Genomic DNA, 24591 nt, shown 5'->3' with positions numbered 1-24591 from the left:
ATCCATATTTGGTGTGCGCACCCTTTGCCTTCAAAACAGCATCAATTCTTCTAGGTACACTTGCACACAGTTTTTGAAGGAACTCGGCAAGTAGGTTGGCCCAAACATCTTGGAGATCTAACCACAGTTCTTCTGTGGATTTAGGCAGCCTCAGTTGCTTCTCTCTCTTCATGTAATCCCAGACAGACTCGATGTTGAGATCAGGGCTCTGTGGGGGCCATACCGTCACTTCCAGGACTCCTTGTTCTTCTTTACACTGAAGATGGTTCTTAATGACTTGCGCTGTATGTTTGGGGTCGTGCTGAAATGCAGCCCCAAACTTGTAAGGAACCTCCACCATGCTACCCTGTTGTCTGCAGACACTCATTCATGTACCGCTCTCCAGCCCTTCGGCGAACAATCTGCCTTCTGCTACAGTCAAATATTTCATTTTTCTGCACCCCAGTTCCTCTGTTTTCGTGCATAGTTGAGTCGCTTGGCCTTGTTGCCACGTCGGAGGTATGGCTTTTTGGCTGCAAGTCTTCCATGAAGGCCACTACTCGCCAGACTCCTCCAGACAGCAGATAGGTGTACCAGGGTCCCACTGTCTTCTGTCAATTCTGAGCTGACGGCACTGCTGGACATCTTCCGATTGTGAAGGGAAGTAAGCATGATGCGTCTTTCATCTGCTGCAGTAAGTTTCCTTGGCCGACCACTGCGTCTACGGTCCTCAATGTTGCCCGTTTCTTTGTGCTTCGTCAAAAGAGCTTGGACAGCACATCTGGAAACCCGTCTGCCTTGAAATGTGCCTGGGAGAGACCTTGCTGATGCAGTATAACTACCTTGTGTCTTGTTGCTGTGCTCAGTCTTGCCATGGTGTATGACTTTTGACAGTAAACTGTCTTCAGCAACCTCACCTTGTTAGCTGAGTTTGGCTGTTCCTGATCCAGTTTTATTCCTCCTACACAGCTGTTTCTGGTTCAGTTAATGATTGTGTTTCAACCTACACATTGAATTGATGATCATTAGCACCTGTTTGGTATAATTGTTTAATCATACACCTGACTTTATGCCTACAGAAGTGTACCTAGAAGAATTCATGAGGTTTTGAAGGCAAAGGGTGCGCACATTCTTCTGTTCACTCACTTTGCATTTAGTTAATTGATAAATAATAATCTATTAACATGTCTATTTTTGAAATCATTCTTACTTTACAGCATTTATTCCACATCTGCCTAAAACTTTTGCACAGTACTGTATATGGGTTCACCAGTTCTCATAACTTTTTTGTTGTTTTATGGAAATCTTATCTGTTGCACACAATCTAGGAAACTGGGAGGGAGGGAGATTCACACAAAGACTCTTGCTCTTTTTCACTTTGCTTTCTGTCAGCAATCCCTGCTGGTTTGGTAGCAGTGGCCCAGTAATAATCCATCACCGCAAAGGAAATGACCCTTTCACCCCCTCCATACAGAAGACAGACATTGCCACTGGGGAAATCCATCATGCCTCCTTTATAAATGCAAGTGGGATCTGAACTCCAGGCACTTACAGGAAATGGATGTATTAATGAGGAGCAAGTCCAGTTCCAAACATGTCCGTTCTTCACTCGAGGGCAGTCACCCAGCAGCAAAGAATGGATTCAAAGACCTTTGAAACATTGTTAGTAGAGGGTAACAGTCAAGCAAACAAACAACCCAGGAAGAAATCCAACAAGCAAATAAAATGACCATTAAAAGACCGATTCAAATATCTGTATAGGAAAATGACAAAATGTCTAAACATGTTTTTGTTGTTCGTCTTCTACCTTCCTCTAGTCAAACATATTTATGTATATGTGTGCATATGTATGTCATGAAACATGATTGGCTTACACATAGGAAGAATTGGTTACAGAATGTGAACACACTTTGCAGTGGTCATTAAAAACATAAAGGAAATCAGAAACTGACCTTTGTTTTGATAAAGAAGCAGCACTACCCAAAATAATCCTCTAAAAACAACATACCACAGATTAATAACAGATGTAATATGATTTAATTAGGGTTTGGGGGGTAGGAAAGAGAAGACTGAGATGCTTCCAAAAACACTGTCAGTTTATGAAGACAGGCTGGCTTGTGATTAAGTGCTGTGTATTTAATATGCAAGGGATGTCTGGACTCTGCGACAAGGGGAATCGTGGAGAGGAATTCCATCTGCTTTGTGTGAGAATCCTGGGTGTGGAGCCCCGACCAGATCCGTCCTGCGCTGCTATCTGTGATATAAGCTGAAGGCTCAGGTGCCGCTTGCCCAATCAATTAAAGGGAGAGATTGAAAGCAGAGACTCGGCAGGAATTGTTTTCCAGCAAAGCAGGCATGCTCGACACACCCCGAGGATAACGTTCAGAGAGCATCATGTCATTAAAATTAATAGGATGGAAATAGAGATGAGGCGTTAAGTCATTGTTTGCTTAGCTTATGTTTTGGTTTCATTGGTATTCTCATCTCGCTGCAGATGGTCGTCCGGTGCATGATGGCTTTCTACATTATAGTGAGAATCATTAGCTTGTTTTCGGGAGTGATGTCTCAAAACAGCTTTATTTATTTATTTTGCACCTTTAAGATCTCTGTATAGAAAAAACAATATATGCTATGTACATAATTTCGGCAGTATCATTTAGATGTTATTTTAATTAATTATTCAAATGAATTAGCTGTAATTCAGTCAATTACTGGGTGTGACTCAGGGATTGTACGTGTGGGCAGCAGCCTTTGTAAGGGCCTCATCAATATGGGTATTCAGGGAGCTGCTTCTTGTACAGTCTAGTTTCCACAGTAGAAACATTTTGTTCTAAATGCACAGATTGATAAAGAAAACATGGCCTCAGAGTTCGTCTTCATTAACGTCATGGGGTTTGGAGAATGCCGTTTCTACAAAAATTAAATCCAGTTATGTTCCCTCGGAACATGACACCCAGACAGTCGGACACTACATCTTGCTTCCAAATCCCCATAGATTTAAAAGGGTTTATCTTATTGGTGTTTTTGAGGCTGTTTCAAAATATAGGGAACTGTGTCCTAGACAGGGGTGTAATTTGGACAAGTCAGACCTCATAGTGCACAGTATAAGTGAAGTGAACGCAAGCTTTTTCAAGCCAGTTCTTTACTACACCACACTTTTGTTTGAGAATTTCTGTGTTTTACTAGAGGTTCAGTGCCTTGATCTCGCGCTGTACCTGCCATGTTCTGGAGCGTTTCATAGCACTGAGACATAAATAGCTGGAGCCTCAGTCCCACACAGACAAATGCATCCTCCTGCAGCGAGCACTGCTGATCACTTGGACATATGCCAGCTTGGCAGCAAGGGGCACACTTGACGAGTGAGGCCTTTTTTTTTCTTCTCTTTCTTCCTCTACACTTCTGGGGAAACTGTCATGCATAGTTCCTCTAACTTGAAGGCACTAGTCTCCTAGGATTCTCTGATTCAATCACATTGATAGAGCCCTCTGCCTTGTTCTCTCACTTGAATTCCTTTTAAAATTTAAAATTGAATTAACCCTCCTGTTATGTTGCGGGTCAAATTGACCCATTTCAAAGTTTAAAAATACAGGAAAAATATTTTTAATAATTTTTGGAGCATGTAACCTTTTCTGCTGGGCTTAATTAGTGTAATGAACATGTAAATGGAAAATTACTAATTTAATGTTTTTGGAACCCCCCTCTGCATGTTTATATTACACACATACTGTTGGGGTCAATTTGACCCGGCAGTGAGAATGGAGCCTGCAAAGGGTAAAAATATTAAATTCAGACCAAATATGAGACACAATGTGATTGCCTAATCCCTCCCAACCCCACACGCACATGCACGGAGAATTTGTTCCTGGACCCCAACTACACCCCTTCCCGCACTTTCTGCAGGAAAAGTCAGAGAAGTATCAAATCTCATTCTACCTAAGACGGGAACCTTTTATTTTGCACGGGAAAACTCTGCCCACACTCAGGGAGGATAGGCAACCAATATAAAAGGGTCCTTGTATGTAGTCCTACCAACATAATGCATCTGTACTCTCTCAGAGATTGAAAAGATGAGCAATATGAGCAGAATAATGACGGTCCAGGATGCTCTGGAACACATCCTTGATCAAGATAGTGAAGTAGAGGAGGAAGTGTCTGAAATTGAAGAAGATCTTGAGACCAATTCTGATCATGATGATAAATTGTCAGATGATGAGGGTATTGTCCCACAGCCATCAACTCCAAGAGAGACATTCATATCAAAAAATGGCCAAATAAAATGTATCGGGGAACAATATCCACTGCAAACATAATAAAGGCAGTGCCTGGGCCCACTAGTATATAAAGTCTGCTTTTGAGCTGCTCATTCCTGATTCAGTTCTAAAAATTGTTCTAGAAATGACTAATTAATTTAGAAGGGAGGCGTATTTTGGGGCAGGAGTGCAGAGAACTGGACAAAACCAATTTGCATGCTTATTTGGGGCTTCTCATCCTGGCTGGAGTTTATAAGTCCAAAGACGAATCGACAGCCAGCCTGTGGGATGCAGAGACAGGCAGGGCCATATTCCGAGCCACCATGTCTTTGGAGACCTTTCGTATTTTCTCAAGGGTCATCGGGTTTGATAATCGGGAGATGAGAGCTGGCAGAAAGGAGAGAGAGAAGCTGGCAGCTATTAGGACAGTGTGGGACAAGTGGGTAGAGCGGCTACCACTACTCTACAACCAGGTCCTAATGTCACCGTGGATGAAAGGCTGGTGGCATTCAGAGGTTGCTGCCCCTTTAGGCAATACATGCCTTAAAAGCCATGTCCAAGTCAAAATAAAATGATAAATAAAACAAATGTGTTGAATGTCTAGTTTTTGACAATGTACAGAAATAACAGTTTGAAAATTGTTTTTTTAATGAAAAACGAGTGACTTGTCATAAGTAAACCATGATCTGTAAGGGGTGAAAACTTGATTAAATTGATATTAATTGAGCAAAAGATAATGTTTATGGAGAAAAATATTTTTATCTACTTTCAGATGGTTAAACATGCACCGGGTCAGTTTGACCCGGGAACATTTATTGTTGTTCCTTACAGTTGAACATAACTGGGGGGTTAAATAACTTGAGCAAAGGTTTGATCTCGTGTATTAAGGACAGTCTTAGTTGGACAGAAGAAAAGAACATTCGACTTAGCTTTTCTTTAAACAAGTTGTTGAATTCTCTTCATGTGGTTTGTAAAGATATAAGGATGTTACAACTATCTTCCTTTACACCTAGTCTGTTCCTTATTTACTACAGGATACCCATATTCCCAACACTTCCAGAAGCGAAGTGCAAATTATGTTTATAATGTTAGAATGTAGAACATACAGTCTGAGATTTTAGTAACTTTTTGCAGACATCTGTTGCAATACAAGCACCAGTAATTCTCCAGTTCAACTGTAATTACTACCATTTCATTATTGTTAGTTCAGCCCCTGCACTGTATATACACTCGCCTAAAGGATTATTAGGAACACCTGTTCAATTTCTCATGAATGCAATTATCTAACCAACCAATCACATGGCAGTTGATTCAATGCATTTAGGGGTGTGGTCCTGGTCAAGACAATCTCCTGAACTCCAAACTGAATGTCTGAATGGGAAAGAAAGGTGATTTAAGCAATTTTGAGCGTGGCATGGTTGTTGGTGCCAGACGGGCCGGTCTGAGTATTTCACAATCTGCTCAGTTACTGGGATTTTCACGCACAACCATTTCTAGGGTTTACAAAGAATGGTGTGAAAAGGGAAAAACATCCAGTATGCGGCAGTCCTGTGGGCGAAAATGCCTTGTTGATGCTAGAGGTCAGAGGAGAATGGGCCGACTGATTCAAGCTGATAGAAGAGCAACTTTGACTGAAATAAAGTTACAACCGAGGTATGCAGCAAAGCATTTGTGAAGCCACAACACGTACAACCTTGAGGCGGATGGGCTACAACAGCAGACGACCCCACCGGGTACCACTCATCTCCACTACAAATAGGAAAAAGAGGCTACAATTTGCACAAGCTCACCAAAATTGGACAGTTGAAGACTGGAAAAATGTTGCCTGGTCTGATGAGTCTCCATTTCTGTTGAGACATTCAGATGGTAGAGTCAGAATTTGGCGTAAACAGAATGAGAACATGGATCCATCATGCCTTGTTACCACTGTGCAGGCTGGTGGTGGTGGTGTAATGGTGTGGGGGATGTTTTCTTGGCACACTTTAGGCCCCTTAGTGCCAATTGGGCATCGTTTAAATGCCACGGCCTACCTGAGCATTGTTTCTGACCATGTCCATCCCTTTATGACCACCATGTACCCATCCTCTGATGGCTACTTCCAGCAGGATAATGCACCATGTCACAAAGGTCGAATCATTTCAAATTGGTTTCTTGAACATGACAATGAGTTCACTGTACTAAACTGGCCCCCACAGTCACCAGATCTCAACCCAATAGAGCATCTTTGGGATGTGGTGGAACGGGAGCTTCGTGCCCTGGATGTGCATCCCACAAATCTCCATCAACTGCAAGATGCTGTCCTATCAATATGGGCCAACATTTCTAAAGAATGCTTTCAGCACCTTGTTGAATCAATGCCACGTAGAATTAAGGCAGTTCTGAAGGCGAAAGGGGGTCAAACACAGTATTAGTATGGTGTTCCTAATAATCCTTTAGGTGAGTGTACTTTGTGTTTGTGAACATGAGAAAAAAAAAAAAAAAAAGCTGATTTTATTCAGCTTTTGTTCTTAGCTCATGTAAGAGCCAATCTTGAACCAGCAGCTATACTCGGTACTTTGAACTAACTTTGTAAATGTCACATTAGCCTTCTAAAATATTGAACATTATACTGTTATTGCTAGATATGGTATGATTTGAGAAATTGCCTTTTTTTGTGCTAGATTTGGCTGCTAGATGTTACTTTTGTTTCTAGATATGTGTATTATAAATAAGTAAATGCATATCAATCAAGCAGAAAAGTGTTCCTGCTATAAAATGTATGTATGTCTTCAACTAAACAGTGATGATTGCTGTTACACCATGAATAATCTTAAATGTGAAGAACAGTAAAATTCCAGATATGCAGTTTATAATTAAAAACACTTACATTTAATACCCAGCCCTGCATAAGTCATGTAAAAAAATACCAGTGTGTTTACACCATAACATAATAATAAGCTTCAAATAAGCTGCTAAGTATGCATTAAAATATATTGTCACCCAATGGGCTGCTGGATCAGCCTGGCTATCCCACTCCAGCAAGTTTAGTGTTGTTCTTCAGCCTGGAAACTACAGACACCGCAGGTTAGGGGATGCAGTCTGATTAGATTTGAAATTGATAGCCTCTTGTATCTTATCTAAAGTATATATGCTGTTCTTTCCTTCTACAAAAGATAATCAATGGTGGGGTTATCGCTTAATTTGAACTAAATGTTTTTATAAGGGGGGGGGGGGGGGGGTCTTTTGGGTTTGGATCCTGTGTCAAGCTGTGGCTCTGTTCAGAGTAATTTTTTTCAGATTTCTCTGTGGCCTTTAAGAATTATTCTCTGCTACACAGATATTAGTTTCCATTTGTATGCAGATTACACTGGGATATCCCCCTATACTGAGTTATGAGTCCCTTGGCATCAGCTCGCCACAGCCCCTAAGATAGTTGCCTTCCTAATTCTAAATGGCGTGAACTGTTATAAGAATGCACTATAAAAATATTAATTCACACTAAATAGATCTGACGCATTACCCTGGTTCATATGTTACCTGTCGCATATCTCGCCAGCTTTATTATTATTACTTATAGCTATTTTTGCAACACTGCTAATTTACTTGGCACTTCAGTTTACAAATTTGCAACTCCATCCACACAAACTTGAGAAAATGTGGTTCAATTCATGATGTGTTTTTCTATGATTTTGTTTAAGGTTCAGCCCAAGACTTTGACCTTGCAGATGCTTTGGTGACCGACAAACCTTCAAAGCCATGTATGTATGCAGATAAGTGGTAAACATTTAAGATGGCCTACTGCTATGTATGTATCATTGTACTTTAACGGTCTGGCTCTGGAATGGTTCCCAAAAAGAGTTGCTGAGGTGTAAAGCAGTATTGTCTTTCTTGAAATGCTCAGTGATGATGTGACTGGCCAGTTCTCTGCTGATAGTCTGCCTGTATGGTCCTGTTGTCCCGATGAAAGCCCCACCTTTCTTCCAGGGAAGCCTGAGCTCAATACAGTGACCAGAGTCACAACCAGCAGGGTGACCTTGATGACTGCATTTTGCTTTCCGGGAGCTAGAGTTGGTTTGGAACAATAGGAGGACCAACACCAGATAATTACAGAGCATGTGAAAAATAATATTTTAAAATGAATATTTGAATGAAAGAACATTCTAAAAATGCTGGATGAAGTTACAAGTAATTTTGAATTGGATTTTGATTGCTTTTTTTTAATATATTTTGCAGCTACTCCTAAACCTCCTGTGAAACCGGCAGGAGGGGACACAGGTAAATTCAGATATTGCTAGAGAATTGTATTTTTTTAAGGTTTTCTTCTGCAGTAATAGCTGAATTCCACTAAGAAACAAGTTTCCCATTGCTTATTCAGAACATACAGGTTTAATGATCCTCAGCATGCACCGATATCCCTGAAATTCCCCACACCACCCTACACTTTATGTAGTCTCTGAATGGCAATGTAATTGGTGTCTCCAGCAGCTTTCATACACATTTTTGTATCTTTCTCAGTTGAGTGAACAGCTTTGGGACTAAAGGAAATACATGAAAGCACAGTTTCATTATTTTCTCCTTCTTTAATGGAGATACACAAACACCTTGATTCATTTTTCTTGTCCAACAGACTGCTGGCAATGAAAGTTAATCAGACACTTTATATTTTATATGCATCTGTCAAATAAACAATTAAACACCCAGTCTAGCATGTAACCTTTCTGCTCAATTTGTAAAAAGTAAATCTCTACTCATCCAATGCCTTGCAAAAGTATACAGACCCTCTCACGGTTTTCATATTTTTTTTACTTTAAAACTTGCATTCATGACCTTTCATTAGGAATTAAGGTGTTATATGCACAACCAAATCCACAAATGTAAAGTAAATAGATGATTAATATTAACTACAAATGGAAAAGTCATGATTGCTTTAGTATTCAAACCCTTTGCTATGTGCACTCCTAAATTAATTCAGTTGCACAAAATGACCTTAACGTGCCTTACAATGAGTTGAAAACACCCGTCTCCGTGAGGTTCCTTGGTCAGGCAGTGAATTTCAAACAAAAACTCAACCATGAAGACCAAGGAGCTTTCAAAGCAAGGCAGGGATAATGTCATGGAAAAGAACAGATCAGGAGAAGGGTACAAAAACAACAGTCTCTGAATATCCCTGTGAACACGGTCTACTCAATCATCAAGAAATGGATGTTGCATTTTACCACCCAGACACTGCCTAGATCAGGCCATCCCTCAAAATTGAGCAGTCAGGCAAGGAACTAGTGAGGGATGCTGTTGTGAGGTCATCGACAACTTTGAAAGAGCTACAGAGAATGTACACCAGTCAACTATAGCAAGAACACTTTACAAAACTAGCCTGTATGATAGGGTGGCAAGGCAGAAACCATTACTGAAAATAAGCCATATCAAAGCACCCGAGTGGTCCTGCTAAAATGTGGCAAAAGGTGATATGGTCGGGCTCAAATCTCCCATTCGATACCATCCCTACAGTCAAGCGTGGTGGCAGCAGCATCATTCTATTGGGATGCTTCTCGGCAGGGAGGAGGAAACTTTTTAGGATTAAAAGAAAAATGGATGGAGCAAAGTACAGGCAAATGCTAGAGGAAATATTTTAAACTGTGGTGAAAATTCAACAAACGGCAGGACAATAATCCAAAGCACACTGCAAACGTGGCATTAAGAAAGTGAATGTCCTTGAGTGGCCCAGTTAAAGTCCTGACTTGAATCCTATTGATTCCACCTGTTGGTGGAAAGCCTTGAAAACTGCTGTCCCTAAGGGATCCCTAAGTGATCACAAATCAACTTGAGAGAGCTGGAGCAAATCTGCAAAGAATAGTGGGCAAAACATGCACCAAGAGGGTGTGCAATATTGGTAGAGACTTACCCAAAATACTTGCAGCTGTATGCATCATTCTGTAATTTCACAAAATGGGACACCATAGGAAGGGTCTGAATACTTTTGCAAGGCACTATGTATGCATGTACACTCACCTAAAGGATTATTAGGAACACCTGTTCAATTTCTCATTAATGCAATTATCTAACGAACCAATCACATGGCAGTTGCTTCAATGCATTTAGGGGTGTGGTCCTGGTCAAGACAATCTCCTGAACTCCAAACTGAATGTCTGAATGGGAAAGAAAGGTGATTTAAGCAATTTTGAGCGTGGCATGGTTGTTGGTGCCAGACAGGCCGGTCTGAGTATTTCACAATCTGCTCAGTTACTGGGATTTTCACGCACAACCATTTCTAGGGTTTACAAAGAATGGTGTGAAAAGGGAAAAACATCCAGTATGCGGCAGTCTTGTGGGCGAAAATGCCTTGTTGATGCTATAGGTCAGAGGAGAATGGGCCGACTGATTCAAGCTGATAGAAGAGCAACTTTGACTGAAATAACCACTCGTTACAACCGAGGTATGCAGCAAAGCATTTGTGAAGCCACAACACGTACAACCTTGAGGCGGATGGGCTACAACAGCAGAAGACCCCACCGGGTACCACTAATCTCCACTACAAATAGGAAAAAGAGGCTACAATTTGCACAAGCTCACCAAAATTGGACAGTTGAAGACTGGAAAAATGTTGCCTGGTCTGATGAGTCTCGATTTCTGTTGAGACATTCAGATGGTAGAGTCCGAATTTGGCGTAAACAGAATGAGAACATGGATCCATGATGCCTTGTTACCACTGTGCAGGCTGGTGGTGGTGGTGTAATGGTGTGGGGGATGTTTTCTTGGCACACTTTAGGCCCCTTAGTGCCAATTGGGCATCGTTTAAATGCCACGGCCTACCTGAGCATTGTTTCTGACCATGTCCATCCCTTTATGACCACCATGTACCCATCCTCTGATGGCTACTTCCAGCAGGATAATGCACCATGTCACAAAGGTTGAATCATTTCAAATTGGTTTCTTGAACATGACAATGAGTTCACTGTACTAAACTGGCCCCCACAGTCACCAGATCTCAACCCAATAGAGCATCTTTGGGATGTGGTGGAACGGGAGCTTCGTGCCCTGGATGTGCATCCCACAAATCTCCATCAACTGCAAGATGCTATCCTATCAATATGGGCCAACATTTCTAAAGAATGCTTTCAGCACCTTGTTGAATCAATGCCACGTAGAATTAAGGCAGTTCTGAAGGCGAAAGGGGGTCAAACACAGTATTAGTATGGTGTTCCTAATAATCCTTTAGGTGAGTGTATATGTATAATATATAACATTTAATCCTCTGGGGAGATAATCTCCTGAATATCAATAAAACTGATGTACTAATGATTAATAATTTTGGAGTTGTTTGCATTCTTTTTTTTTATTGCAAAGGAATTACAGTGAGGAATGTCTGATGAATATAGTAGATGCATAGTAATCTGTGTACTTACAGTAATCTATTGTCGGTAACACTCCGCTTTCATTTCATTTAGTCTTAAAAGCATTCAATCTTTGGTTCCCTAGTTTATGATTTGTATATATTGGTAGCATTGTAAACTAAATAGTATATCATTATTTCACTCCCATTATTTCTGTAGATTTTGGTCTCTTGGACTTTGATACACCGGCTAAAAAGACAACAACCAGAGCTCCAAAAGTGACCTCTACCACTAAAGCACCTATGAAGCCCAAGCCCAAGCCCAACCCAAAACCAGGTAAAGATTTTCCAACAGTTCATTGCATCACTGCTGAGAGCTCCAGTTTCAAATGAATGTGGTCAATGCCCAGTGGTTATGTTTAGTGACTGAAAGGCAAGTAGAACCAGACAAATATGTTGAAAAAAATAATAATGTTGGCCTGTGTGTGATTGCTAACTCTTAACTGCTCACAAAACTCCTTGGTTTCCTTCTTTTATTTTACTAAGAATCCAGGAAATAATTTCATGAACAAGAGAAGGCCATTTGACCCATCTTCCTTTTAGTTTCTGATGTGTTTTTCTTAAATCTGAAGTAAACTAAAATGTAAAACAAAATGTAACCAAAAATGTATTACAAATCTAATGTTTATTTGAGCCAAGTTAGAAGTGGACAACAGGTTCTGGTTATAATAGTGTTCCAATTTCCAGAACCATAGCAGCACATTCATATCAAACCTCTGTAAATTCTGCTGTTTGTGTCTTTCTGAAGTGCTTTCATGTGAAACCACACCAATGACCCTTTATAGATAACTTGTCACCCTTATTACTGATAACGAGCATTTGGATCATTACAGATTAAGACATTGTCTGTTGTAAAATACATCTCATTCAGTCTGTGTTCTGTGTTCTTGCTGGGAGGAAAGAGATTTCTGTTGTGCTAAGTGCACTGCATGCAGAGTTCATTATTCAGTTTCACTTCATTATTCTGTATACTATAACAAAAACCACCAAACCGATTACAAAAAAATATATTGTTTAACCTGTGAAGTTTAATAAGACGTTGGCTTTCATAATAGTTTAATGTAAGAAGTAGAATTCAATTCCTTATTCTCTTTATAAACAATACTTCCAATTGCACCTCTGAAAATCAGTGTTTCACATGCGTCTTTGATGCGCTTATGGATGTTGCTATTTTTTATCGGTGTATCAAGCCATGTTGCTAACAGTCTGTTCACTCAGGTCTGAAGCCAGGCGCTCCCACCACAATCAAACCACGTAAAATCTCAAACACAGCACATAAGGGGAAACCTGGTGTGTATAATGTCAGATGAATTTGGTGTTGCCAGTTTATAAACCCTTGTGTCTTTGAATCAGAATTGGAATTTCAATATAAAGAGCACGTTAACTCCCTTTTGTGGCCTTATCTCTGTATTTTTGTGTGTATGAACAACTTCCCTTTTGTTTTTGTCCATTTAGATTGATGCATTTCCTGTCTTGGTTCTTAGTCCACTTTACCTATTTTCCATTGCTTGCCGGTGATGCTACTGGTTTTTATTTTAAGTTTATTGTAAGATCATTTCTTTCGTCAGTCTACATGCATCCTGTTTTGTTTTTATTTTGTATCAGTGGTGGCCAAGAAGATGCTATGTTATAAACGGTCTTCTCGCATGGGGAAAAAAAAAAAACAACCTCTACTCATTAGATTCCAATAAATCCCTTTTTTTTTTTTTTTTTTTTAAATAATTAGATGTTCCTATTTTTAGCTTATTAGCTGATCTATCTGTTGATTTGAGTTAACATTTTCATGAAAATACACAATTACTGTAATGTTATTTTAGATGTAAACTGTTAATTATTATATACAGATAAGTCACTTAAAATCTGTTCCAGTTCTGTAATCCTTCACTAATGTTCACTTTGTATGTGTAAATTTACTACCCCGACTCAATCCCAGATTATTTATAGAAGATGCTTATGAGCAGTCTTGTATTCCCTCACTAGTAGTTAACTATAGGTTTGTAGGATGGCCCACAAATGTAAGATGTTTCTTCTACTGTCCCAGTAGTTCTGAAAACTACTGTACAGATTATTTATCAGTTATTATTAACTTGGTGCTCCATGTATTAGATTAATATTGTCTTCCTTTGCAGCTGGTGAAGACTTTGACCTGAGTGATGCCTTGGATGACAAAAACGATATGGGAGGAAAAGACAAAAATAATAAAGGAGGTGGGTATTGTGTATTTTTCTCTTCATGAACTGCAACATGGAATAGAAAGGCTTGTCATTCAGTAGAATATGTGTCAATCAAAACTGTGGGACATTCGTTTGAGGGTTTTGCATCTCCCAATACACTGAACAAAAATATAAACGCAACATGCAACCATTTTAAAGATTTTAAGGAGTTACAGTTCATATAAAGTTATTGGTCAATTTAAATGCATTCAGTAAGACCTAATCTATAGATTTCAAGTCTCAGGTTTTGAGGGAGTGTGCCGTCGGTGTGCTGAGTGCAGGACCGTCCACCAGAGCTGCAGTCGGGTCAAGGCCCTGGGGAGGGTTGTTCTGATTAACGACCTCACTGTTATGTCGAGCATATTGCTAAATTACATTCTGGTTCCTTCCTTTGAACACAGAACCTATAATGCTTGTGTTTTCCCACTGCAGAACTGAGTGGAAAAACTTTGCTTGCGTGTGTTTTTAATTAATTTACATAGTTATCTATACAAATGTATAACTCTACAGTTCTAGGTTTAGTTTAGTAATTCATTTATTTACATACAACCATTGCTGGTCTTATTTTTTTAATCTGTATTTCAGAATGTGATAAAGCACACACGGCATGTTGTCTATGAAACCAAAGGAGGAAATTTAACAGTACTCTTTTGTTTTGTGGGTAGCCATAAGACCATTAAGCTTGCTCCTTTTTTTGAGTTGTACTTTATAAAGGATAGATCATGTGCTATGGTGTGTTGAAGGTGATTACATTAGCCTCACGTCAATTCGCTGAGTAAATAGGATTTAAGTGACAGCCCTGCTGAGACTTCTATCGTATGTGATGAACACTCGGGAGTTCGGCGTGTGCGAAACCACACTTGACAAGGCGTTCAAACATCAAAGTTGATTCATACAATCAGTGCAGGGCTTGTTCTGTGGAAAGCAACCATTTTAAATATTTAATTTGAAAACCAGAGGGACCTGTCCCAAAGAGCCCTGGTGTGTGTGTGTCGGACTGGCTTTGAGCTTTTGTAAGAGAAGAAAAATGTTGCTACACCCAGAAATGGGCAAGTGATGTCATACATCGCCACCTGCTGGTGAATGCAATGTTCACTTAACCAGGCCACTGATGAACAAAAGAAAATGTTTATCTTGACATCATTCTGGTAACTATCATTCATGTCCATAAACTAAAAGTGCTGTCCGATTCCTGTTACAATTGCAAACTTACTACCTGTGTTATGATCAACAGAGGCATCAGCCATCGTAAAAAAAAAAAAAAAAAATCCAATAGATTCAATTGGTATATTCTTGTAATGTATGAAATAAATATATCTTTCGCCAGTCTGGAAAGCTATAAAATTATTATTATTATTCAGTGGGAAACGCGGCTGTGTAAAAACTGTGTATTCTGCCTGTTAGATAAAGGAGTCATTCCCGGCTCCAAGGGTGATGGCAATCCTTCCGGAGGGGGTAAGAGTGGTAAGGAGCTGCCCTGGTCTTGCCGACTCATGCGCTGGCACTTTTTCCAACTTCCTTTGTCTCTCCTGACTCTACTCGCAGGGACCTGAATGCATCTCTTTTGTAAACAAATAACATCTAATGTGACAAATCTACATCGAGAAAGATCCAAGTGATGAAGCACTTAACAGATTGACACTAATTTGTCTGCAGCGAAATCAAGAGAAATCGGCAGTGTTTAATCGTAATGCTTTGTGCTGGATGGTTTGCATTTATTGTGACTGATGGGATTTGATTTTTGCATCTCTTTAGAAGCCGGTTCCCAGTCTGTTGGCCTTTATGATGTTGCATAGCTGATTAAAGGATCTGGTTGCTTAATCCTTTTTTGTTTTTAAACCAAGAAATTTGTATAATCACACATGGCATATTTTTTTAAGGGAAAGGTATTATAATATCCCCCATCATAATTTCTATAAATTAGAAAAAAACCTCAATATTTACCTTTTGATTTATTGGAACTATATTTTGATGCCTACATTTTGCTCATTACGACAGGACACTTGGTGGGACAGAAGAGTGAAAACCAATTTGGATGAATACGTTCTCTGTGTGTGTGACTTGCTAGTATTTCTCATAATCGCATGAATATTTCAATCGAAGCTTGCCGAATACCTGGACTATTCAATTTCTAATCTTCCTTCCTAAGTGTCCCTTTCGCTTTTGTTGCAGTATGTGCCACAGCTGCCCAAATTGGCACGTGCCCTGCATGCTAAGGTGATGGGTAACCGTATTCAGTATTAATGTGTGTGTCCTGGTGCTCACTAACTCCCTCCCTGCCTCCAGATGGGAAGTTATCGGATGATGACCTGTTTGACCTTTCTAGGGATGATGGCTATAGCCCTGATAAAAAGAAAGGTAATTTGCTTCTCATCATTTTTGTTTTGTTTCTTTGTGTGCTTGCATTTGTATATAAACAGTATATGTACATAGCTGAATATCAGGGGGAGATGAAAACAGCTATCCCACTCAACAGCACTGTGAATATGAATTGCGATGTGTTCTAGGTTCAAAAGGTTATTGATTTATCTAGATTGAGATTGCCCGGGCAGACTGATTTACCAGTCTGACCTGGGCACTCGGTTCAGATGCAGATTTATTTTTCGGTAGGGATTGGCAGGATGTGCTGCACAGGGTTTGACAGACAGTGATGGCACACAGGAGATTAATTGGGAGGAAGAGCTTCTTTTCACTCCGTTGTTGCTGCCTTGTAATGTCTTTAACAGACAACCACTAGAAAGACATTTTGTGCAGTGTATTAATGGGGTGAAATGTCAAATTTGTACACCCACAAAAATCAATATCCAATATAAGCTTTTGGTTTCCTAGTCTGTTTATGTTGGTTGCTGTGCAAACCTTAAAGGGAGTGTTGTAAGTGCTTGGATGAAAAACTATTAGACCCTGCGTCAGGCCTGTGATACTGCAGTATTTCTAAATGGCAGTGGTCATTAACAAGCTTTCATCCATATCCGTCTTCTCATTGATATGGTGGAGAAGGGTTTCCCAATCCTGCACCCAGGGAACCCCTGGGTTGGATTTCAGGACCACTTTCATTTATGTGAGCGGTTTCGATGACTGTCTGATATCGATGAATTCTTATACTTGATTCAGTATAATTTCCATCAGTATCAGAGCATTATTAAGTAACTGTAGACAGGATTTAGGCAGGTTTAGCATACGCATAAGAGTTCAGAGAGTATTTCTGAAACCCACAACTGACGGCAATATAAAATGCATATAAAAAATTAGCTAATGCAGAAAATGGTTATCATAGGGCCTCAATAATTCAAGGCAATTAAGAGTCAGAGTGGAGTAAAATTCAGGAGACCAGAGAGTTCTCTAACACTGGTACTGAAAATTCTTGCATGGTGAAGTTAATGCATGACAAAATGTTAAACACTCTCTCGTGTTTTTATTTTTATATTATTCCTGTAGGAGGCAGTGGCCCAGCACCTTCTGACGATACGAACTACGGTAATCATAATTATCGTAATTGTATAACTTTGTAATTGTTTAAGTGGAAAAGCCATATCTATCTGGTAGTTCTTGATTTCCTGTTGCTTTGTCCACCAGACACCACAGCCGAGACCGGCACCATTGCGGGGATTGCCAGTGCACTGGCCATGGCTCTGATCGGTGCCGTGAGCAGCTACGTCTCCTACCAACAGAAGAAATTCTGCTTCAGGATACAAGGTATGGTCAAGACATTTCCTGGGTCATTGGCAATGGAAAGAGGTGAACAGAAACTACTTCTAGATAACCAAAGTTTCTTCCTCAGATTTTGAAGGAGTGGCCCCTCACTGAAAGTGACCCAGTATAGGTCAGTTTTTCAAAAGCCTCCAGCTGTCTCAATTTACGTGTACATCCCCCCCACTTATCTTGCTCTGTTCTCTGAACTGGTTCCTTCTCTGAGGTGACTCACTGACCTGTGCTTTTGAGTTCTTGCTGGATTTCTTGCTGGGCAAATATGTATTAATCGAATTCAGGGAGAGGCTTTTAATATCTTCTTATTTGTGTTATAAGTTTCAATGCATGTCCATATCACAGGAAAAGTCATGCACAATACTCGTTAATTGACAAGACAAATTGAAGAGATATATGGCAATTCAGATATAGCACCATGTTTCTAGCTATAGCTTGCTTAAATTATACTCTGGAAATAAGTGTGGCCATTTATTTTTAATGGATTGAAGGGGTGATATCTGTCCTTATTAGCTGTAATTTCAAATTATTTCCCTTAGTCCCGGTAGAAAGCATTTATTTAAATCATGAACACCAGACTTATGTAAAGGATTCCAGATAAGACGCATTATTAAGATAATCAATTATCTTTTATGTATCAACATGTCTGTTTATGCTCCTGGGATTCAGTTTTCTTTTATGTTGTGTGTTAGTTTTTTTAGATTTATACCAAGAGTAAAAGTGTTTACATTCTTGGCTTATCCTGAGAAAACTGCTTTTCTAATTAATTAATTGGATCACTAAAGAAAACAATTTTCTTTTGGACCTACTTTGGAGTTATTAAAATGTAAGTGTCCAGGGAAACGTGAACTTCACTACCTACTAATGTTTTTTGCTTTGGTGTAAGCTGGTGGATTTTGGGGTCTGGTTTCCTTGCTGTGGAGTTAAACTGCATCTTTTGGGACTCTTTGAATCAATCTGATACCAACAGGCATTTTTAACTAGGATGCATGGTTAAACTTTTTCCATTTCTTCTACCCCAGAGGGTCTGAATGCAGAGTATGTGAAAGGAGACAATTTAGAAGCTGTTGTCGCTCAGGAGCCTCAAGGTAATATTACATTGTGCATCTTTGTTTTTCAGTGAATTACTTAATTGTTGTCTTGGTGGAAAGTATTGTATCTGCACTTCTTTATGTACAATACCTCCTATAATCATATTTAAACAAACCCTTACAGTAAGTGCTGCAGAGAAGATCCAAGAAACGATGGAATGGAATGGAATGGAATAAACTAAACTACAGAAAGAAAACGTTAGGGGAAAATAAATGTGTAGGGAAATGCTCACTTTTCCAAGTGCTATAGGTTCCATGTGAGTTCCTGCTTAATTTGCAGCAATGCTTATTTCCATTTGGACATCTTTTCCAAGTCACCTAAAGATCAGTTGACCATCCATGAGAAATGCATGCAATGTACAGTCCATAGAAAACCTATAGGTTTTATACAGACTTAAGCAAACGTATTACCAACTTTTCCAAATGAGAAATTAACCCTTATTGTCTGTGACCCTTCCCTTTTAAAGTGGTAGCATGTAGATCTGAAACTGAGAGATTGTCCCTATGTATTGACGTTGGGCTTGATGTTTGCTTAGCTTCTTCAGTTTGCAAAATCTCTTCTCAACTGTCACTCAGTTCTGTAGTTCAAATAGGATGTTCTTTCATTTCCTTTTGTTAAGAAAGTGATTTGAAATTTGATCTGTAACTTCGCATTCGTGTCCAGTCTTCAAGAGAAACTGATCTCCTAGCTAAAACTAAGATGCATGTTTAACCTGTGTTTGTTTTGTTTACAGCTGAACAAACCCTCCTCCAGCATCCATCCTCGGAGCCGCCCATTGAGAACAAGGTTTAACCGTGAGAAACTGCAGCGGAGAAAAAGGGACAGCTCCCTCTGTGGATTAATAGTCAGAAAAGCTATCTACTCTTTTGGTTGAGCTTGTTTAATCAACTGTAATTACTTTTAATTTATTTTGAATTTTTGTTTCACTCGAAACTAAAGCCTGTTTACATTTTTTCAATTGTGCAATTCCGAAATGATTGGGAATCATAATCATAATATGGCAGTAAGTGAAAGGCAAGTCTCCACTTCCAGTACATTTTCAGTTTTGGGAAAATTGTTTGAACTGAAGATGAGTGTCTGGACTAATTTGCTGATGTCTTCCCCTTGTAGGAATAAGTGGAAGAACTAACGAGACCATTGCTTAGGGCCTACATGTTTAAAGTAGTTTTATGCTTTATACAAGCTTGGATGGAAAATTTTCTTTAATGCAGGACAACCTAAGAAACTGGAGAATTTTTAAATTTTGTTGTTGTTCCATAGCAGAGAAGTTGGGAAAAAATAATAATACCTCAAGACTCGCACAAGCTTTTTCTGTCACCTTTTGTGAGACATTTCCTAAAAAACTCAAAATTTTCCATCTGGAAATGGAATGTCCTACCAGCATGCTGTATTTGTCTGACATACACTTGCTCTGTGGTTAGGGCTGTGCCGGTAAACGGTATACCATCAATACCGGTGTTTTTTATCAGCTGTGATAGAAACTAATGCAATTTCTGGTGTGAGACCTTGGAATAGGTGTCTGTCAGGTTGTTCACAGCTATAACATCAACACATTTCTATAAATGTCTTTGAACAAAGCTCTTTGGAGATGCTGGTGTGGTCAACTCTGGTGCTTCAGTTGCGGGGAGCCTGTTTTATTGGCAGCAGCACAAGACGCCTGTCAGGTACTTTCTGTAGCGCCATTAAGTGTCGGCTGTCTGTACAGTTTCTTCTTCTAATGTACTAATCCATTCTCCCATGATTCTCTTTTTTTTAGTATTGTGTAGTGGACATTTAAACTGTGGGGCTACTTTTTATTATTCAACATATTGGAAAAATATATAACTAACTGTATAGTAAAGATTTTACGGTCAAATAAATTATTAGGGCTTCCGCAGTAAATTCTTCAGGGTATGAAGATACTAACAGAGTCCAAGTACAATTATTGTTAGGGAGTTGAGTGAGAAATTGTGGAGCAAACCTGAAGGATGTGGTTTGACCATCCTGTGTGACAGAAACAAGGCTCTTTCAAAGTTCTCTATTTCTTCCATAGAGCCCACCTGTAAATTTGCTTTACCTTTGTGTAATTAGTTATCACTTTGTGTCTGTGTTGAAATGTACATGTTCAAGTTCCTAGAGGTCGTTGTAATCCCTGTAATGTGTGTGTGTGTGTGTGTGTGTGTGTGTGTGTGATAGATGCATTCACCTCTGCATTTAGGTTTCAGGAAAAACACAATACTGTCCAAAACCATTAAATGTTTTATACTTTCCCAGAAAGGTGCTCCCAGAAATGATTACACAAGTTGAAGTTTCTAGTAGTAGACAAATTATAGCCTGGCTTTCATTAATTCAAGTCATGTTATTTGAGTTGAGAAGTATCAGTGTGACTACATTTGAGAGCAGGAACTTCTGTTGATAAAAATGTGGTTAGGGAAGAAAGACCTCATCTGTTCTTATAATGTGAAAAATGAACACAGTCTAGGATGCGACTGAGTAAAGCAGCAGACTTTAGCACTCCTTCAGTTCTGCTGTCAGTTTGTTGCTATTGTGTTCCTTGAATGATGTGGTCTGTGGCATTTGGTGTTTTTTGTGATTTGAGACTCAAAGCATAGCAATGCTGTATAACTGTTGCCGTTTGGTGTTGACTTGCCGTTTTAGTGGTACGATTGTATCATGGAGTATTAGCTAGTTATTAGAGTTCCCGTTTCCCCTGCCTAAAAATACTACGTTGCCTACCAAGATGATCAATGAAGAATGTAAATATTTTCCAGTTTATGATCCGTTGTAGATTGTATACAGCTTTATCAGTGCACTGTGTCTCTTCATCCAGGGCCCTCAGCTACTGCCTTATTACTTTATGTGCTAGGAAATTCCTTTACTATGTTATGCAGGAGGGAGGTATAGAGATGTCATAGATTTGAACAATATATATCAGGCTTTTGAATCCTTTTTCACACTAACATTTGTTTTTTTGAGTAAGTGAATAGCTATCCTTGTTGGCATTTGCAAAGACATCACTGAATACCAAAGATGTGGCAACGTGATTTTGTGTTTAATCCTTTCACCCTGAGGTAAATCGGCAGTAATTCATGCAATGGCAGAAGCATCTTTTCCCTGCACCTCAATATTAAAAAAAAGATACTATAGCTAATTTAGGCATCTTGTTAGTATGTCTCATGCTTTTCCAAGTGGGAGCAGTCTTTCATGCAATGCACCTGTTTAAATGTGTTCCTGTGCATCATGGAGAAATTTGAACGTGCCTTTTATTACTTGCATTGGGATTTAGAGTTGGGCATATTAGTGACTGTTACAGCAAATGCGCACTACTTTTTAATTGGAGTCTCCAGATGCACTGAACGATGTAATTAGTTTCATCTAAATTAGGCTTTAGATAACAATTTAGGTTGAAAATGTATTTGAAAGTTGCTGGTCTCTTAGAATATACTAGCACTGCCAGATAATGTTGTAGTTTTAAAAGTGTAATGTGTTGTTTTGGTAGTGGTAAATAAATCGATTCTCTGCATATTGAAGTAGTTTGTAAAATACAAGATATACATTTTAAGGTCTCCTGGGGCTTTAAGAGAAGTTTGCATATGTTCATATTGTTTTTTTTGTTTTTGTTTAGCAGGCTGTCATTGGTTTCGTATGGAAGCTTTGACAAACCTGGCATTTTGAAAGGCAGATTGTGACAATGGCTCCTAATTGAAGCAGCCCAGCTTTCAAATGAGACACCGTCTTATTATTTCTTCTTATTAAAAGACACCATACCCTTACCCATACGGGGGGAAACGGTGGACAAAACGATGAGAGAATTGTGTGAATGTCTCTTACTGTGCAAACATGAAGCAAAACACCCTTCTAAAATTAAAATGTGTGCAGATGATGTGCTTTTTAGAGAATCCACACAGCTGAAGTCGTCAATATCCTCTTGTTAGGCAGCAGCTGTCTGCCCGTCTTTCCCTGTCACAGGATTAATGCTATTATTTGCTGAATCTCCTCTAGTTGTGGCAGGCAAAATCCAACGTGTGTGTTTTTCACTACCGGGCTCGGGAGAAATGGAAATGCAGTCAGTGATTACTACAAAGCAAGCTCTGGCGTCTGAGATGTTGCGCATCATTGCTTCTGTCTGCTTTGCATACCCATCCCCGTGTTCCAGAAACCGCCTGCCAGCTCACCTAATGAGTGGCACGCTTCCCCTCGCCCATCAGAGATGGCCAATTTGTGCGTTTTTGCAATGTAAAGGTATCCGCTGGGCTTTAGTGACCTGTAGGCAAGTGTTTCAGAGGAGCCGAGTCAAATCGGCAATTAGCATCAGCTCCTTAAAGGGGGCTAGTGGAATAACATTTGGTGTGAGTCATCCTGCCGACTGGAGTGTCGTGACTGAAGTCAGATTTAGAAGAGAAAAAAGCACCACCTGCTCCTCTGCCCATTTTTTTTTTTTTTTTTCTTGTATGTGAAGCTAGGCTGCAGGAATAATGAAACGACCGCTTTCCAATGAGCAAACGATGAGGCTTCAATCTTGTTTCTATTTTCCCCAAGAGGATGCATGAGACATTTACTCCACTGTCATTTCTGGGTTTTGTTTTTTCCATTACCACATGTAAAAGCTTCTAATATTTAAAGACGCATGCAAGTCTCACTTTGAACCGCTATGGGAGACACTCTCCATGCAGAGTGTTGGCACTCCTACTGCGATCACCAAAAGGCAGTGCTCTTTCTGACCACAAATCGATATTGGGAGGAATGTACTTCCCACAGTTCTTGAAAGTTGTTGTTGGTTTAAAAAAAAAAAAACTTACATTTTACTTCTAACACTCGTAGCAAACCGTTCTCTTGAACAATCCACATAGTGCCTAAATTACGTGTGGAGAGCTTTATCAAATGTAAAACTGCAGGGTTATCTCTAGACCTAGTTGTCATTTAATACTGAATTCAGCCATTATCAAATACTCTTGCTGATTGTGGTTATTGTGGTCTTCAGCTCTCATGCTTCCTACAGCCACCAGGTGCTACAACACTGGGTACGAGGTTGCTAGTTATGTTTTTTTTCCTCCTCCACTGCAATAACTTTCTTAACTGTCTAACCCAGCAAGTTAATTGATTTTCCAAATGGTGTTGCTTTATTTCACAACTTTGTAACGTCTTCCTTAATTGTCCTATTTGGTGTTGTAATTCACTCTAATTTTGCAGTTTATACAGATAACAGACTGAAGCTTAAGGCCACTCCTCCAGAACCATTGAATTCCTGTGTATAGGTTAAAGCAATCCACTATATGGTACTGTATCTGTTGCACTGTAAAAGGAAGGCCAAGGTTTGAGTAAGGCTCCAGTGCTTTTCATTTACACTTTTTAACTCTTGCCTGAACTGTTCAACTTTTTTTTCTGGATATGTAAAAAAAAATATATAATTTATGTTATCAGAGTTGATTTAATAAGAACCTCCATTCTGATGGCAGACATGACAAGTAACTGTATATTTAAAATAGTTCCAAGATGGCTCAAAACTGATTTCTTAAATGTGTTACTTGTAAATTAAAAGGATTTAGCAATCCAGGGTTTTACACAACTGATACCAGAAACAATAGTTTATAATGTTACTTTTCTATTTCCTCCTTTAAAATTATCAATTGCCAATGTTTGTATGCTCATCAAAATGAGGGGGAAGACGGACCTTTTTCTTTTTGTTAGAAGATATGGAAATGGGATGTAGAGAGTGTTAGAAAAACTAAACGCATGATATGAAACTATGAATTGATCCCTAAATACCAGGTGTGACTAATTCATGAGTTGCTCAATTGGGGGGAAGTACTGACAGGTGTTACTGTGATCTTGGCATTCAGTTTCACTTCAGGTTCACTTTCAGGCTGCATAGATTGATTTGTACATTTTCTACCACTTTGAATGTTGGTTTTCCTGACAGTCTCTCTCTTACAAATGTATTTGGGAATGCAGTGAATAAAATTAATCCTGGTAAAACTGACATCCGGGCTCGTGTGTGTCTTTGCTAATC

The 24591-nt window shown here is 39.4% G+C and overlaps 1 protein-coding gene across 5 annotated transcripts in view; it reads left to right on the top strand.

The window, feature by feature from the left end:
* The window catches only part of cd99l2 (CD99 molecule-like 2), a 28565-nt gene extending 4004 nt beyond the window's left edge, over positions 1-24561 (top strand). The window contains exons 2-12 of one of the 5 annotated variants that reach the window (XM_066714902.1): positions 7907-7966; positions 8442-8483; positions 11756-11872; positions 12814-12885; positions 13725-13802; positions 15213-15272; positions 16095-16166; positions 17244-17282; positions 17382-17501; positions 18533-18598; positions 19336-24561. In XM_066714902.1, the coding sequence (XP_066570999.1) occupies positions 7907-7966; positions 8442-8483; positions 11756-11872; positions 12814-12885; positions 13725-13802; positions 15213-15272; positions 16095-16166; positions 17244-17282; positions 17382-17501; positions 18533-18598; positions 19336-19394 (785 nt within the window). In that variant the 3' untranslated portion in view covers positions 19395-24561. Of the gene's footprint in view, positions 1-7906; positions 7967-8441; positions 8484-11755; positions 11873-12813; positions 12886-13724; positions 13803-15212; positions 15273-16094; positions 16167-17243; positions 17283-17381; positions 17502-17586; positions 17629-18532; positions 18599-19335 lie in introns of those variants that run through there. The other 4 variants (XM_066714905.1, XM_066714904.1, XM_066714903.1 and 1 more) reach the window with 4 other exon arrangements.
* Positions 24562-24591: the final 30 nt, after the last annotated feature.

Source organism: Amia ocellicauda, chromosome 10, assembly GCF_036373705.1.
Source record: "Amia ocellicauda isolate fAmiCal2 chromosome 10, fAmiCal2.hap1, whole genome shotgun sequence".
Lineage (NCBI taxonomy): Eukaryota > Metazoa > Chordata > Actinopteri > Amiiformes > Amiidae > Amia > Amia ocellicauda.
Note: the sequence above shows the minus strand (reverse complement) of the source record. Positions and strands in the feature narration are given on the sequence as shown.